Below are 12,537 nucleotides of genomic sequence, written 5' to 3' on the forward strand. Positions count from 1 at the left end.
GGACACGTAGTCGGTCTTCCCTAAGCCTGCCTTCTTCCGTTCCCGAGGCTTTTGTTTTGTGTTGCATTATATGATATAATGATCGTTCAGACAACAGAAGAATGGATGTGTAGAACAGTTCCAAATTAAAATCTGCCTTTAAACTGAATAGTTTTGCTCTTCATCCACCAAGACTGGTCAAGATCTGCTATTCCTATCTCCCTCCTCACCACTTCGATTACAGAGCTTCTCAAGGTTAGCAACGCACTCTTCCATGCCACCGACGTACTTGTCCATGCCCTTCAAGTGCCGCGCCAGGTCCAACCCCATTTTCATCCATTTCCTTGCAGTGGCGATCTGTCGCAGGCGGACGGCGAGCCCTGACTTGTTCCATGCCGTCATTGCGAGCCACTTCCCCTCTTCGACGGGATACTCGCCTTCCTTGAGCCCGAGAACTATCTGATAGGCTTGCCTGTAGACGTCATAGGCTGCGTCATTGTTGCCGCCGTCGTTGCCTCTGGATGCAGCAAGGCAGGCCAGCCTCCGGATGACGATGCTGACCAGATTGTAATCTGGAGAAGGCGATGCAAGGAGGACGGAGAGGGAAGCGTTGAGCGCGAATTCAGCGACTTCTGGGTTGTGCTGCTCGCCCCGAGAGGCGGCAAGGCCTAGCTGGAGAAGGTGATGCGCGGTGCACGCTTTAGAAGCAGCGAAGCTCTTCACCAGTTCTAGCTGCTGCGGCCGGGCATCGTCGAGTCTGTCGGTGAGTTGATATGTGCTGTAAGTGTGGAGGAAGAAGATGTCCGAGTTCTCTGCTTGATGATCTCTGGACTCTTGAGCTGAGGCTGATGAGATCAGGGGTAATATCTGCAGGCATTCAAGAATCGCACATTAAGAATGGACTAATCTTCCTTCAAATGTATGATGAAGCAGTACCTTTCCAGCTCTCTTAAGCATTTCCATGGCCTTCTTCACATCACTATCAGGCATAGGAGCCTTCTTGTGCTCCTCGGCGTTGAGCATGGCACCTACACTTATGATTAAGGACTTGCAAGATATGGCTTGGTTTCCACCATCCTCATCACCAAGTGCGCTGTAGAACTCCGACGCCAACTCGAAGAACTTGGCACAGGATTCATAATTCTTCTCCTTTCCGGACTTTTGCCCCATGTTCCAGGAAATCCCTGCAAACCAATTCAGCTCACGCCGACCAACGGCGCCCTTGCCAAAGAAACACTCCACTCCAAGGTCGACCATTCTGGCCCGAGCGTACTTGGTGTATTTGAGGATCTCCGGCTCGCTGTTTGGGATTCGATGGAGCAGGCTGATAAGATTTCGAAGCACTGCAACTTCAGGCATCGGCAGTTTCTTGCCAGGGGAGTAGAGGTTGAGGAGGACAGACAATGAAGCAATGGCAACAGGGAGGATCTGGCAAGAGATGGCCTCGTGGGTGCAGAGGGTGAGGAATTCCGGGTTGAAGTCGATGCAATCCAGCATGGCTCGCATCTGATTGATTGCTTCCTTCTCATCCTTCTTCTGGAGATGGATCTTGAACTGTGTGGCATTCAGAAAAGATTAGCACGGTAAATTTTAATGTAGTGCATGAAGAATCAAGGCCTTTGTCAGTAAGACTATGGGCGATACCTTCAGAAAAGCACACTTGATGTTAGGTTCAAGCTGAGGAAGGAGTGTTTAGATCATCAGTAGTGGATTCATGATTAGAAGGAAAAAAAAAAACTGGAACTTTCATTCATTTGACTGGAAAATTTACGGTATGGATAGAGAGACATACCTTTTCGGCTTGTTCGATGAACTCTTGGGCATGATCAAGCTGTGCAAGGGCGAGATGACAGAGAGAGAGCACTCTGAAGCAGTTTGATCGACGAGATCGGTGCTCCTCGTCACGAGGTACGTAGAGCATCGATTTTTCGAACATCTCGGAGCTTAATTCGTAATCCTTGGATCTAAAATGCTCAGCTCCGCTGTGTTGGTCATTACAAATGAGGGAGATTTAGTAAGAAGAGGAAGCTTGTACTGGAACTGCATACGGAAAGAAAGGGATGAGCTCACCAGTTCCAGAGGAGCGCGTGCATTGCGCTCCGTTCCTTTGCTGCTGCAGAACCCTGGAAGAGCTCCACCACCCTCTCGTCTGCTGTGAGCTCCGCCACCGCCCTCGCCCTCCCTCCGCCACCACCGTCGGCCACCCTTCGCACCACCCTTAGCGTCGCCGCGGCGCTGGAATGGCACCGCCCCGTCAGGCCTAGTAGCACCGCTCTTGCCGCATCTGGTCCTGCCGCCGACAGGTATGCCTCCGCAGCCGAGACGCACGCGGCCTCTGGAACCTCCTTGTTCGCCATCATTCCCATCAGCTCCATCTCCGCCTCCCGCAACCTCCCCGCCCCGAGCCACGCCTTCATCGCCACGTACCCTACGCTCGGGTGCTCAGTGCCTGGCGTTACCGCCACACCGGCCCTCAAAGCCTTGACGCACTTCAGCACCCCCTCGTAGTCCTCCGCCTGCAGCCGCTCTGCAGCCAGAAACCGGAGACACCGTCCCTTCAAGCCCTCCAATCCTAGGTTATCGCCTCCACCGCCGCCGCGGCTTCGTGCGGAGGCGATCCCCTTCTCGCACAGATCCAACGCCTCGGTCAGAAGCTTCGACGCGTCCGATCCCCCCTCCGAGGATTTCTTGGAGAGATCGAGCTTCCCGAACTGAAGGTACTGCTCCGCCAGGTCTCGAAACCCTAACGGTGATCCGAAGATTAGATTCTTGGACCGATTCAAGAGAGCGATCGCGAGATTCCGATCGGCGACCTCCCACGCCGTACGCGCTCTGGCGAGGTTGAGGTCGAGGAGGAGTCGCCGCTCCTCCTCGCCGCCGATCTGCGGGGTACCGTCGACCTGGGCCGTGGAGGCCAGCTCGGTGGCGCGCTCGAAGCACCCGGCGGCGAGATCAAACCGGCCGACCTCGTGCCAGAGGAGACCGGTCTTGTGGAAGAAGGAGGCGGATTTGAAGCCCGCGGATGGGATTCCCATGGGGACCCCAGCGACGAAGAGGATGTCGGCGGCGACATGGCGGAGCTCGGATAGTTCGGCCTTCCGATGGGGGACGTCGGCGGGGAGGAGCTCGGCGGCGTTGGAGAGGTCGATGCAGGCGTTCCAGAGGCGGTAGCTCAGCTTCCATAGGTGGAGCTTGGCGGGCTCTGGGAGGGGAGCGGAGGCGGGGAGGCTCAGGCGGGAGATGGAGCGGCGGAGGCGGCCGGCGAGGCTCGACGGGGAGAAGGAGCGGTCATCGGGGGCGAGGGATTCGATTTCCTTGACGGAGGACTCGATGTCGTCCAGGAGGAGGCGGAGGGTGGGCTGGGGGTCGCCGGGAGAGGGGCGGAGGTCCGGCGAGAGCTCCGAGATCTTCATCGCTCGGGCGGGAAAGAATGAGGCGGTGGGTTTCTGTTTGCCGTTCGACGCGACTTAAAAGACGGAAATACCCCCCAACGACAAAGACATTATAAGCATGACGGCAGGATTATTTAGGTAATTTTATTTACGGAAAAAATTCTTTTTGTGGCCTTATTGTTTATGAGCATACCCTTTTTTAATATAAAAAAATCATCTCAATAATTTAATATGAATATTTATTTTATATTACAAATATAATCAATATATGTGCTAATATGATTATAAATTTACATTTTTATTTATTCATTTCAAAGTGGAAATGAGAAAATATATCTATCTATATACTCCTCTCTTTTTTTTTTTTTAGTCGCATCGATCTTCTAAAATGAGAAATATATCTATATACACTTAAATCGGTTTAAGGTCTAAAGGTTAAAGAAAAATAGAATTAGAATCATAAGAGATTCATATTTATAAAATTTCGAGTGTAATATTTTTAGAATAAAAAATATTTTAAAAAAATATTCTCTCATCAATTTCTAAATATTACTAATATGATCGATCAAATGGAAACTTTCAGCTCTAATCCTCAAAATCACTCCTTGGATTCTCATGATCATATGTTTAGTATTCTACTTTATAACCCCCCAAGTTCATGAATCTTTTAAATCATATTATTGGTTGAAGCATTGAAAGAGACTTTGTCGGATACCTTCCCACTCTCACTATAATCTTAATGATTTGATGTTCTCATTCTTAATCAGTCTATAATTTTCTAAAAAAAGAATCATTAAATTTCACTTTATTATGTCTCATATCAAACTAACAAGTGGAACAAATCAATTTCTACTAAATCAGATTTGGAGATTTATTTTTTCTATGTCTACCTATTTCAAGCTTGATTAATAGATATTTTAAATTAACTTAAGTAGATTGCGTCTATGGATACTTAAAAAAAAAAAGTGAAAAAAAACTTAAAAGATTTTTATAAAGTATTTTTAATAAATTATCATTTTATTCTTAGCTTCTCATCGGACTTATCTACGCTCTATGTTGTCACCTTACACTATTTCCGTCATTACACTATTTCCGTCGTTGCTTTCTCTCTTCTCTTACACCATCAAATTTGTTACGGAAGAGGTCACGACCCTCCTTCCTCTTTATGAGATATCATTAGATCTAATAATAAAAGACACAATATCTACGGGTCCGACTTTTGTCGCTACTAACATGGACAGATTTAGAAATGATAAATTACTAATGTTAAATTCTTTATAATCACACATAATGAATATTTTCTTTAAATGTTAGGACCATCGACCAAAGTGGATATATATATCATAATCAAATCAATGCAATTACATGAAATTCCCTAATCTCTTTAGCTTTGCTCATTAATTGCATTCGTAGCCAATTTTAGATCTCCAAATCAATCCGAAGGTTATTTGTATTTTTTAAAAGATAAGTGGTGAAATTTTTTACCTTTATTTATTTTTCTTTCCATAATTCATAATGTTAATATGCATACGTCCAAATGCTTATACACAATAATAACAACAACTACATGTGTGCGATATTTAATTTAGAAAATGAGATGCAGTGAACGAGACTTTCGTCGATGTAAAATGGTACAATCTTTCCTATATTTTCTCAAAAAGATTATTTTTGAGGCTTAAATTATTATTCTTATATTCCTTCAAGAGAGAGAGAGAGAGAGAGAGAGAGAGCGAGAGAATGTCGTGCCAAAGAAATACTGAGTTGACCAATATTCCTCGGCTTTGCCTTTCATGTCGATGTCGAGACTGCCATGTCTTACTGATACCGAGCAGACAAAAGCTTCATCCATGGATGAGTGAAGTGCTCATCCTTTATTACAGTATGTCCATGGATACAGAGAAGTGAGAAGGAGAACACGACAAGAAGAGAGCTTCACAGGCACGCAGCCTCATGCCGCCTCCTCCGGAGTCTCCCTCTTCCGCTTCGCCTCCTCCACCGTCACCGCCGCCGCCGGAGCGGCGTTGGTGCTCGGCTGAGGCTGCGGCGCTTCCGGCCTCCCGTCCACGCAGGCGGCGCACTTCCGCTCGATCCACCCGTGGAGGTCGTAGTGCCCGTACCCGAGTATCGAGAGGCCGGAGCAGAGCCGCCCCACCAGCCCGGCCACCACCGCCAGCGCCACCACCCCCAACACCACCCCGATCACCGGCCCGATCGAGCCGCCCCCGCCGTGCGATCCCGAGGGCTCCGCGTACGCCGGCGGCGGCTGCTCACCGAACGGAAGCGACATGAGCGGTGCCCGACCGAACAGAACCCCAGGAAAGATCGGATTTTTATCGGTTTTCCCGAATTTCTAATGGGAAAACTCCAAGTGATGGTTTCTTCGATGCGGAAACGTCCACAAGATCGGATATTTAATGAGGAATTCCGCAAACAATCCAACCAAGATCGAAACCGACAAAACGATGGACGATCCCAAAGGATCTCTTGCGGTCTTCCGTCGATGTTTAGCTTCAGGACGAAAGGAAAGTAAAGGAATGGGAAGGGGTCTGAAGCAGAGAGGTGCGGCTTCTGGAGACTCCCGTATTCACTGCGGTGCTGCGCGTTGACCGTAGGGACAGCATGATGTCATAAGTTCTATTATTTTAGATGGTTTAATTATTATTAAATATTTAATCTTAATTCAACATAATTCGATCATATCTTACAAACAAGATTGCGTAATTTATGCAGCATCAGAGGGAATTCTTCCTTCTCCTCCTAAGGAGACTCTACGACATGAACAGATCATCATAAGAAGAGTTGTGTTACGGTAAGTAACTTTTTAAGCTGTGTCCTCGGGGTCGACGCGGCTCGGTTCTGAGGTCTGGATCTCGGGGATCTCGGGTGACGTCCCTCGGGGTCTCCCTACGGTCGGGATCGATCGTTCGGGGTGGTAGATCGGGTCGGTAGCTCCGCAGTAGCGCCAGGAAGAGACCACCTCGCCTTCGTTCCTGCACACAGGTCGGGTCGGGGGCTCGGCCCGACCCCTCCGACGATCAAGTTAGCGATGATGTAGAGAGGGTTTTAGAGGAAGAGAAACCTCCGTGTCTTCCGTGTGTCTTCCCCCCTCTGCTCAGGATTCAGGGGTATTTATAGAGGAGGTTGGATGTTACCTGACGTAGCTGTCTGTAGGGCAGGACTGTACCTTCGGTGACGTCTGACATTGCCACTGGGGCTGCGTGGGAGGCCGAGCTGCTGCAGGGTATGGCGAGCCTCGGGGATCGTGTCGCTCAAGGGGATGCTGTCATGGCGTGTCACATCACCATTTTTACCCCTATCATATGCCCCCCCCCCGAAAGGAGCTATGCGTCGGTTTTTGCATGCGGGGAGCCCGATGCATGGCTTCTTACTTCAGGTGGGCTGTTCATGCGGATCCGAGGGGCATGACGCAGGCGGGCCGGCCGTGCGAACGTGTCTCGAGCGGTACGAGGTCGAGGTGCGCAACCTAGTCAGGAAGTCGAGCAGGGTTGGACTCGGGGGCAATGGAGCCGATGAGGGCAAAGGAGCGCAGCGCAGGCGGGCTGGCCGCGCGGGTGTGTCTCAGGTGGCGTAAAGCCGAAGAGCCGAGGAGCACAACGTAAGCGGGGTGACCGTGCAGGTGTGGTCTCGGGCGAGGAGCACAACGTAAGCGGGGTGACCGTGCAGGTGTGGTCTTGGGATGGCATAGAGCCGAGGGCCGAGGAGCACAACACAGGCGGGGTGACCGCGCAGGTGTCTCGGGATGGCGTAGGGCCGAGGGCCGAGGAGCACAACACAGGCGGGGTGACCGCGCAGGTGTGGTCTCGGGATGCGTAGAGCCGAGGGCCGAGGAGCACAACACAGGCGGGGTGACCGCGCATGTGTCTCGGGATTGCGTAGGGCCGAGGGCCGAGGAGCACAACACAGGCGGGGTGACCGCGCAGGTGTGGCGGGATGGCGTAGAGCCGAGGGCGGAGGAGCACAACACAGACGGGGTGACCGCGCAGGTGTGGCGGGATGGCGTAGAGCCGAGGGCCGAGGAGCACAACACAGGCGGGGTGACCGCGCAGGTGTCTCGGGATGGCGTAGAGCCGAGGGCCGAGGAGCACAACACAGGCGGGGTGACCACGCAGGTGTGGTCTCGGGTGGCGTAAAGCCAAAGAGCCGAGGAGCACAACACAGGCGGGGTGACCGCGCAGGTGTCTCGGGATGGCGTAGAGCCGAGGGCCGAGGAGGTGCTTGGCTTTTGGCCAGTGATTGGTTGCGGCCGGGGATCGGCTGTTCGAACGTGCGCGGGCGCGGGAGGCCGGGTCGCCTTTCTTTTGGGGAAAGTAAAGGGTTTCCCCCTTTTGAGGCTGCCGGTTTTCGAGGCTGACATGATTGGGCGCCTTCGCACCGCGCTGCTGCTGGCAGCCATGTCATACTGCATTTATGGCGAGGTGATGCTCTCTGTTTTTCGAAGCGTATTTGGGAGACGAGGGGTTGTGTTTCGGCGGGACGCGACCCGCTTATAGGTAGCCTGAGGTTAGCCGCTGGGGTTTCGTTCATCCGTTTTCATCGCGCTACTTTGTATACCTACGCTTGTCTCGCATCAGTCGTTCCCTCTTTCCCTACTAAAGGTCAGTGAGAATGGTGTCTTCCTCCTCCCTTTCGTCCTCTTTGAAGACCGTGGAGACGGCGACTTCGTCGAATCCCGCCTCGTCGTCCGACGAGAAGAAAGCCCGGGCCCTTGAGGCCCTGATGTGGTCGCACGACCATGACTCTACCGTGGGCGAGTCGTTGTTGTGCCTCCTCCGGGATCATTATGGTATCCCGGAGGAGTTCATCCTTCATGCTCCTGAGCCCGGTCAACGGGCATATGACCCAATCCCTAGGGGCTTCGCCCTCACCCTAGATGCTTTCGAGGCCGGGCTACGCCTCCCCTTCCACCCCGTCATAACTTCATGTGTTTCCTGGTGGCGTATCTCCCCGTCTCAGATGGCGCCGAACTCGTGGCGCTATCTGGCAGCGTTTCTGGGGGAGTGTCACTATGCCCGCATAACCCCGACCCGTGACCTCTTCCTTTCTTGCTTCCGCCTTACTAAGGGGTCGGGGGGCTACTATCTGTCCGCCCGAGCGGGCTTTTGGGTGAGCGAGGCCCCTTCCAGCAACAAGGGGTTGAAGGAGCGTTTCTTTTTCGTCAGTCGCCCGGGAGATTGGGGTTTTGTGGTTCGCTGGGGCGCGCGTGTGATAGACAACACCGTCCCAGTTTTGGACGACGAGGGGCGCCGAGGGCTCCAGAGGTTTAGAGAGATCCTCCCGGCCTCCCGAGCCATCTGGAATATGTACGAGCGGTGGTTGGCAGAGGCGGGTCTCAGCGCGGTGCCTCTAGGTATGCTCCTCAGGGCGGTTTTAGGGGTTCTCTTTTCGATCATGGGTTGCCCGCCTAACTGATTGTTGTTTTGGCTTTTCCTCGCAGAGATGGTGCGTCTCGAGGCCCTTCGAGGGGTAGAAACTCCTGCGGCTGTGTCGGACCGTTCGCCTTCTGTCGTCAGGGCAGGAACAAGGGAGGCCCCCGTGGACGTCGAGGCCGGTCGGCCTCGGAAGAAGGCACGGGTGCTTCCGAGCGACGGTCCTGAGGTGGTCACGGCCTCAGCGGAAGGTGTCATGGCACCGGCGGCGGGGGCTGCCGCAGCACCGGTGGCTGAGGGCGTGGTGGCGCCGGCGGACCATGCCGCGGGGAGTCAGGCGGAGGGTGAGGCTGGCCCGAGTGGGCGTGCAGCGATGGAGGTGCCTCGCCAGCCCTCCATTCGCGAGCTTCTTTGTCTTCCGCTCGGGAGAGAGGACGAGCCTTACTTGGTGCGGGAGGTGGGCGCTCTTCCGCGCGGCGCGGCTACTGACCCGTTAGTCGGCCGGTGGGACGGTCTCACCCGGGGTAGCCGGGTGTGGGCCGATGGTGATTGCGCGGCCAGGTTCGTCCGCGGAGGGCTGCATCCCGACATAGCTCGGGATTTGTATACTTTATCCTCCGAGGCTCTGCTTAGTAAGTCCGCTAAGTCACTGTTGTGGGTAAGTGTCGTCTCGCCCTTCTGCTTGTGCGTTTTGGGACGCCTGGTTTTGACCTCTCTCCTTCCCCAGGGCAACCATTACGCCGCCGCGCTGATGGATCGCGTCCGTGATGCGGGACGGGTCATCGCTGCCCTGAGTAGTCGCAATGCCGAGCTCCGGAAGCAGGCGGACGAAGCTCGGGCTGGAGCGGGCCCTGAGGCTGTCGCGGCAGCCGAGCGGCGTGCCTCGGACTTGGAGGCGGAGGCAGTGCGCCTTCGGTCGGAGCTCCAAGCATCCACGGAGTGGTCCGCGGAGTTCTAGATGCAGCTGGAGATGTCGGAGGGGCGTAATACGGAGCTCCAGACGAGTCTGAGAGCGTCGGTGGCCGAGGCTCGTTCGGCGAGGGCGGACTCCCTCGAGCTGCTCCGACGCCTTGAGGAGTCGCGAGCCGAGGCGCGGGGGGCTTCAGAGGCTCTTGATGCCGAGATCCGCCAGAGGCCGGGGAGGGACAAGAAGCTGATCGAGGACTACAAGGACTCCCCGGGATTCCAGCTCGGCCTTGTTCGGACCAGGCGGGTTTCCTACGAGTATGGGTATCGGGTCGCCCTTGCTCATTTCAAGGTGCGCAACCCCGGCTCGGAGGTTGTGGAGGATCCCTTTGGTTCCTTCCCCGAGGACCTGGACGTCGGCATGCCATCCGATGTCCCTTTCGACGACAGCCCGGATGCCCCTGAGGGGTGATGATCTCTGTACTATTTGTAACCCGCTTTTTGAATAAACATGTTCCTTCCCTTCTCAGGCAGATTGTTTGCGTCTTGGTCCGGCTCTGTCTTTAGCTAGGTTTTTTCCTTACGGAAAGTATTTTTTGAGATTTTGGGCGTTCCAAGTCCTCGGCAGGGGATGACCCGCCACTGTGGTGAGTCGGAATGTTCCGATTCTAATGACTTCGGCCGCCCGGTATGGGCCTTCCCAGTTTGGAGCTAACTTGCCTCTTGCCCTGGTCGGGTTGCTGACCTCGGTCCTTCGCAGGACCAGGTCGCCTAGTTTGATGGATCGGGGTCGCACCCTTCGGTTGTAAATCTTTGCGACCGCCCTTTTGTACGAAAGGGCTCTCACATGTGCGTTGGCGCGCCTTTCTTCTAGCAGATCGAGGGCTACTCGAAGTCCTTCATCCGAAGCCTTCTCGTCGTAGCTTTGTGTTCGGAGGGTGGTGATGGCTACCTCAGGCGGCAGGACAGCCTCAGTTCCGAACGCGAGGCTGTATGGGGATTCTCCAGTTGCGGTTTTGGGGGTGGTGCGTAGCGACCACAGCACGCTGGATAGTTCGTCTGTCCAGGTCGATCGGGCCGTCGTCACTCTTCTTTTAAGTCCATCCAGGATGGACCGGTTGGTTACCTCCGCTAGCCCGTTGGTCTGAGGATGGGCCACCGAACTGAACTTCAGCTGAATGCCATGATCGACACAGAACTCCCGGAATCTTCTGCCGACAAACTGAGGTCCATTGTCCGTGATAATGGCCTTGGGCAACCCGAACCGAGTTACAATGTTCTTCCACACGAATTTCTCTACTTGGTGTTCCGTGATTGTTGCTAGCGGTTCGGCCTCGACCCACTTCGTGAAATAGTCCACCCCCACAATTATGTACTTCCGCTGTCCGGAGGCTAGTGGGAAGGGCCCGAGCAGGTCCAAACCCCACTGCGCGAATGGCCACGCGCAGTCGATGGGACTGAGCGGGACCGCGGGCTGTCGGGGAGCGCGGGCGTGCTGCTGGCACGAACTGCACCGCCGAACGTAGGCTTTGGCGTCCTAGGACATGGTCGGCCAGTAGTAGCCTTGATGGAGTATCTTGTGCGCCAAGGTTCGCCCGTCGATATGCTCTCCGCATACCCCCTCGTGTGTTTCGGTTAGGACCATCTGGGCTTCGTCGGGCTCTAAGCATCGCAGGAGGGGGTAGGTGAAGGACCGTTTGTAGAGGTGACCACACTCCACGGTGTACCACGCGTGCGTGCGACGTAGGCGCCGAGCCGCGACTTCGTCGAGGGGGAGGGTTCTATCTCGCTTGAAGCGCAGCAACTCTTGTACCCATGTGGTCGGCGCGCCGCCTGGGGCTGTAGTTGCTATTTCGACGGCGCGGGCAGGGAGCTACTCGATCTTTGGCCATGTTTCGGAGGTCGGTTTTGACGCCAGCTTGGCTAGTGCGTCGGCTCGCTCGTTCTCCTCCCTCGGAACGTTGGATAGTGTGAAATAGCGAAACTTGGCGGTTAGGTCCCTTACCCGTGCCAGGTATTTCGCCATGGTCGTGTCCCGAGCTTCGTATCCGCCGTTGAGCTGCTCGGCCACAAGTTGCAAGTCGTTGAGGACGCGTATCGCGGCCACCTGCATCTCGAGGGCCAGCTCCAGCCCTGCCAGGAGTGCCTCGTACTCCGCCTCGTTGTTGATGGCTTTGAATCCGAACTGAAGGGATCGCTCGAACGAGCGTCCATCGGGGGCGAGGAGGACCAGCCCTGCGCCGGCGCCCTTTGGGTTCGCCGAGCCGTCAACGTGCAGGGTCCAAGCATCTGGGGCTTGTTCGAAATCTGCGGTCTCCAGCTGTGTCAGCTCCGCAATGAAGTCGGTTACCACCTGGGCCTTGATGGTGGTCCTGGGCGAGTAGATTATGTCATGTTCGCCGAGCTCCACCGCCCATTTGAGGAGCCGTCTTGCAACATCAAATTTTGTTAAGACCTGTCGAAGGGGTTGGTCGGTGATGACCTCCACCGGGTGTGCCTGGAAGTAGGGGCGCAACTTCCGAGCTGAGAGCACCAGGGCGAGCGCGAGTTTCTCTATCGGCGGGTAACGCTCCTCAGGTCCACTTAGGACGTGGCTGACGTAGTAGATCGGGAGTTGTTGGCCGGAGCTTTCCTTGACCAGGATGGAGCTGACTGCATGCTGGGAGGCCGCTAGGTAGAGGCCCAGCTTCTCGCCCGGAGAGACGGAGGCGAGCCGGGGGAGGCTGGCCATGTGCTGTTTTATTTGTTTGAAAGCTTCCTCGCATTCTGGTGTCCACTGGAAGCTCTTCGGGCTCTTGAGCGCCTTGAAGAATGGGAGGCAGCGATCGCCCGATCGGGCGAGGAAGCGAGACAGAGCGACAAGTCTTCCGTTA

General features: G+C 54.7%; 2 protein-coding genes across 2 annotated transcripts; both read right to left on the reverse strand.

Annotated features, from left to right (window-relative positions):
* Window positions 1-25: 25 nt before the first annotated feature.
* Window positions 26-3,392, reverse strand: LOC135588702 (TPR repeat-containing protein ZIP4-like). Its single transcript, XM_065080968.1, has 5 exons — window positions 2,050-3,392; window positions 1,772-1,961; window positions 1,624-1,656; window positions 916-1,533; window positions 26-846 (listed from the first exon to the last, which is right to left on the reverse strand). The coding sequence occupies exons 1-5, from the start codon at window positions 3,390-3,392 to the stop codon at window positions 178-180; spliced, it is 2,853 nt and encodes a 950-aa protein (XP_064937040.1). The 3' UTR covers window positions 26-177.
* A 1,927-nt stretch (window positions 3,393-5,319) lies between these two features.
* Window positions 5,320-5,658, reverse strand: LOC135680438 (uncharacterized). The gene has a single exon (XM_065194319.1). The coding sequence runs from the start codon at window positions 5,656-5,658 to the stop codon at window positions 5,320-5,322; it is 339 nt and encodes a 112-aa protein (XP_065050391.1).
* Between the last annotated feature and the right edge of the window lie 6,879 nt (window positions 5,659-12,537).

The sequence above is a fragment of the Musa acuminata genome, chromosome BXJ1-8 (assembly GCF_036884655.1).
Source record: "Musa acuminata AAA Group cultivar baxijiao chromosome BXJ1-8, Cavendish_Baxijiao_AAA, whole genome shotgun sequence".
Lineage (NCBI taxonomy): Eukaryota > Viridiplantae > Streptophyta > Magnoliopsida > Zingiberales > Musaceae > Musa > Musa acuminata.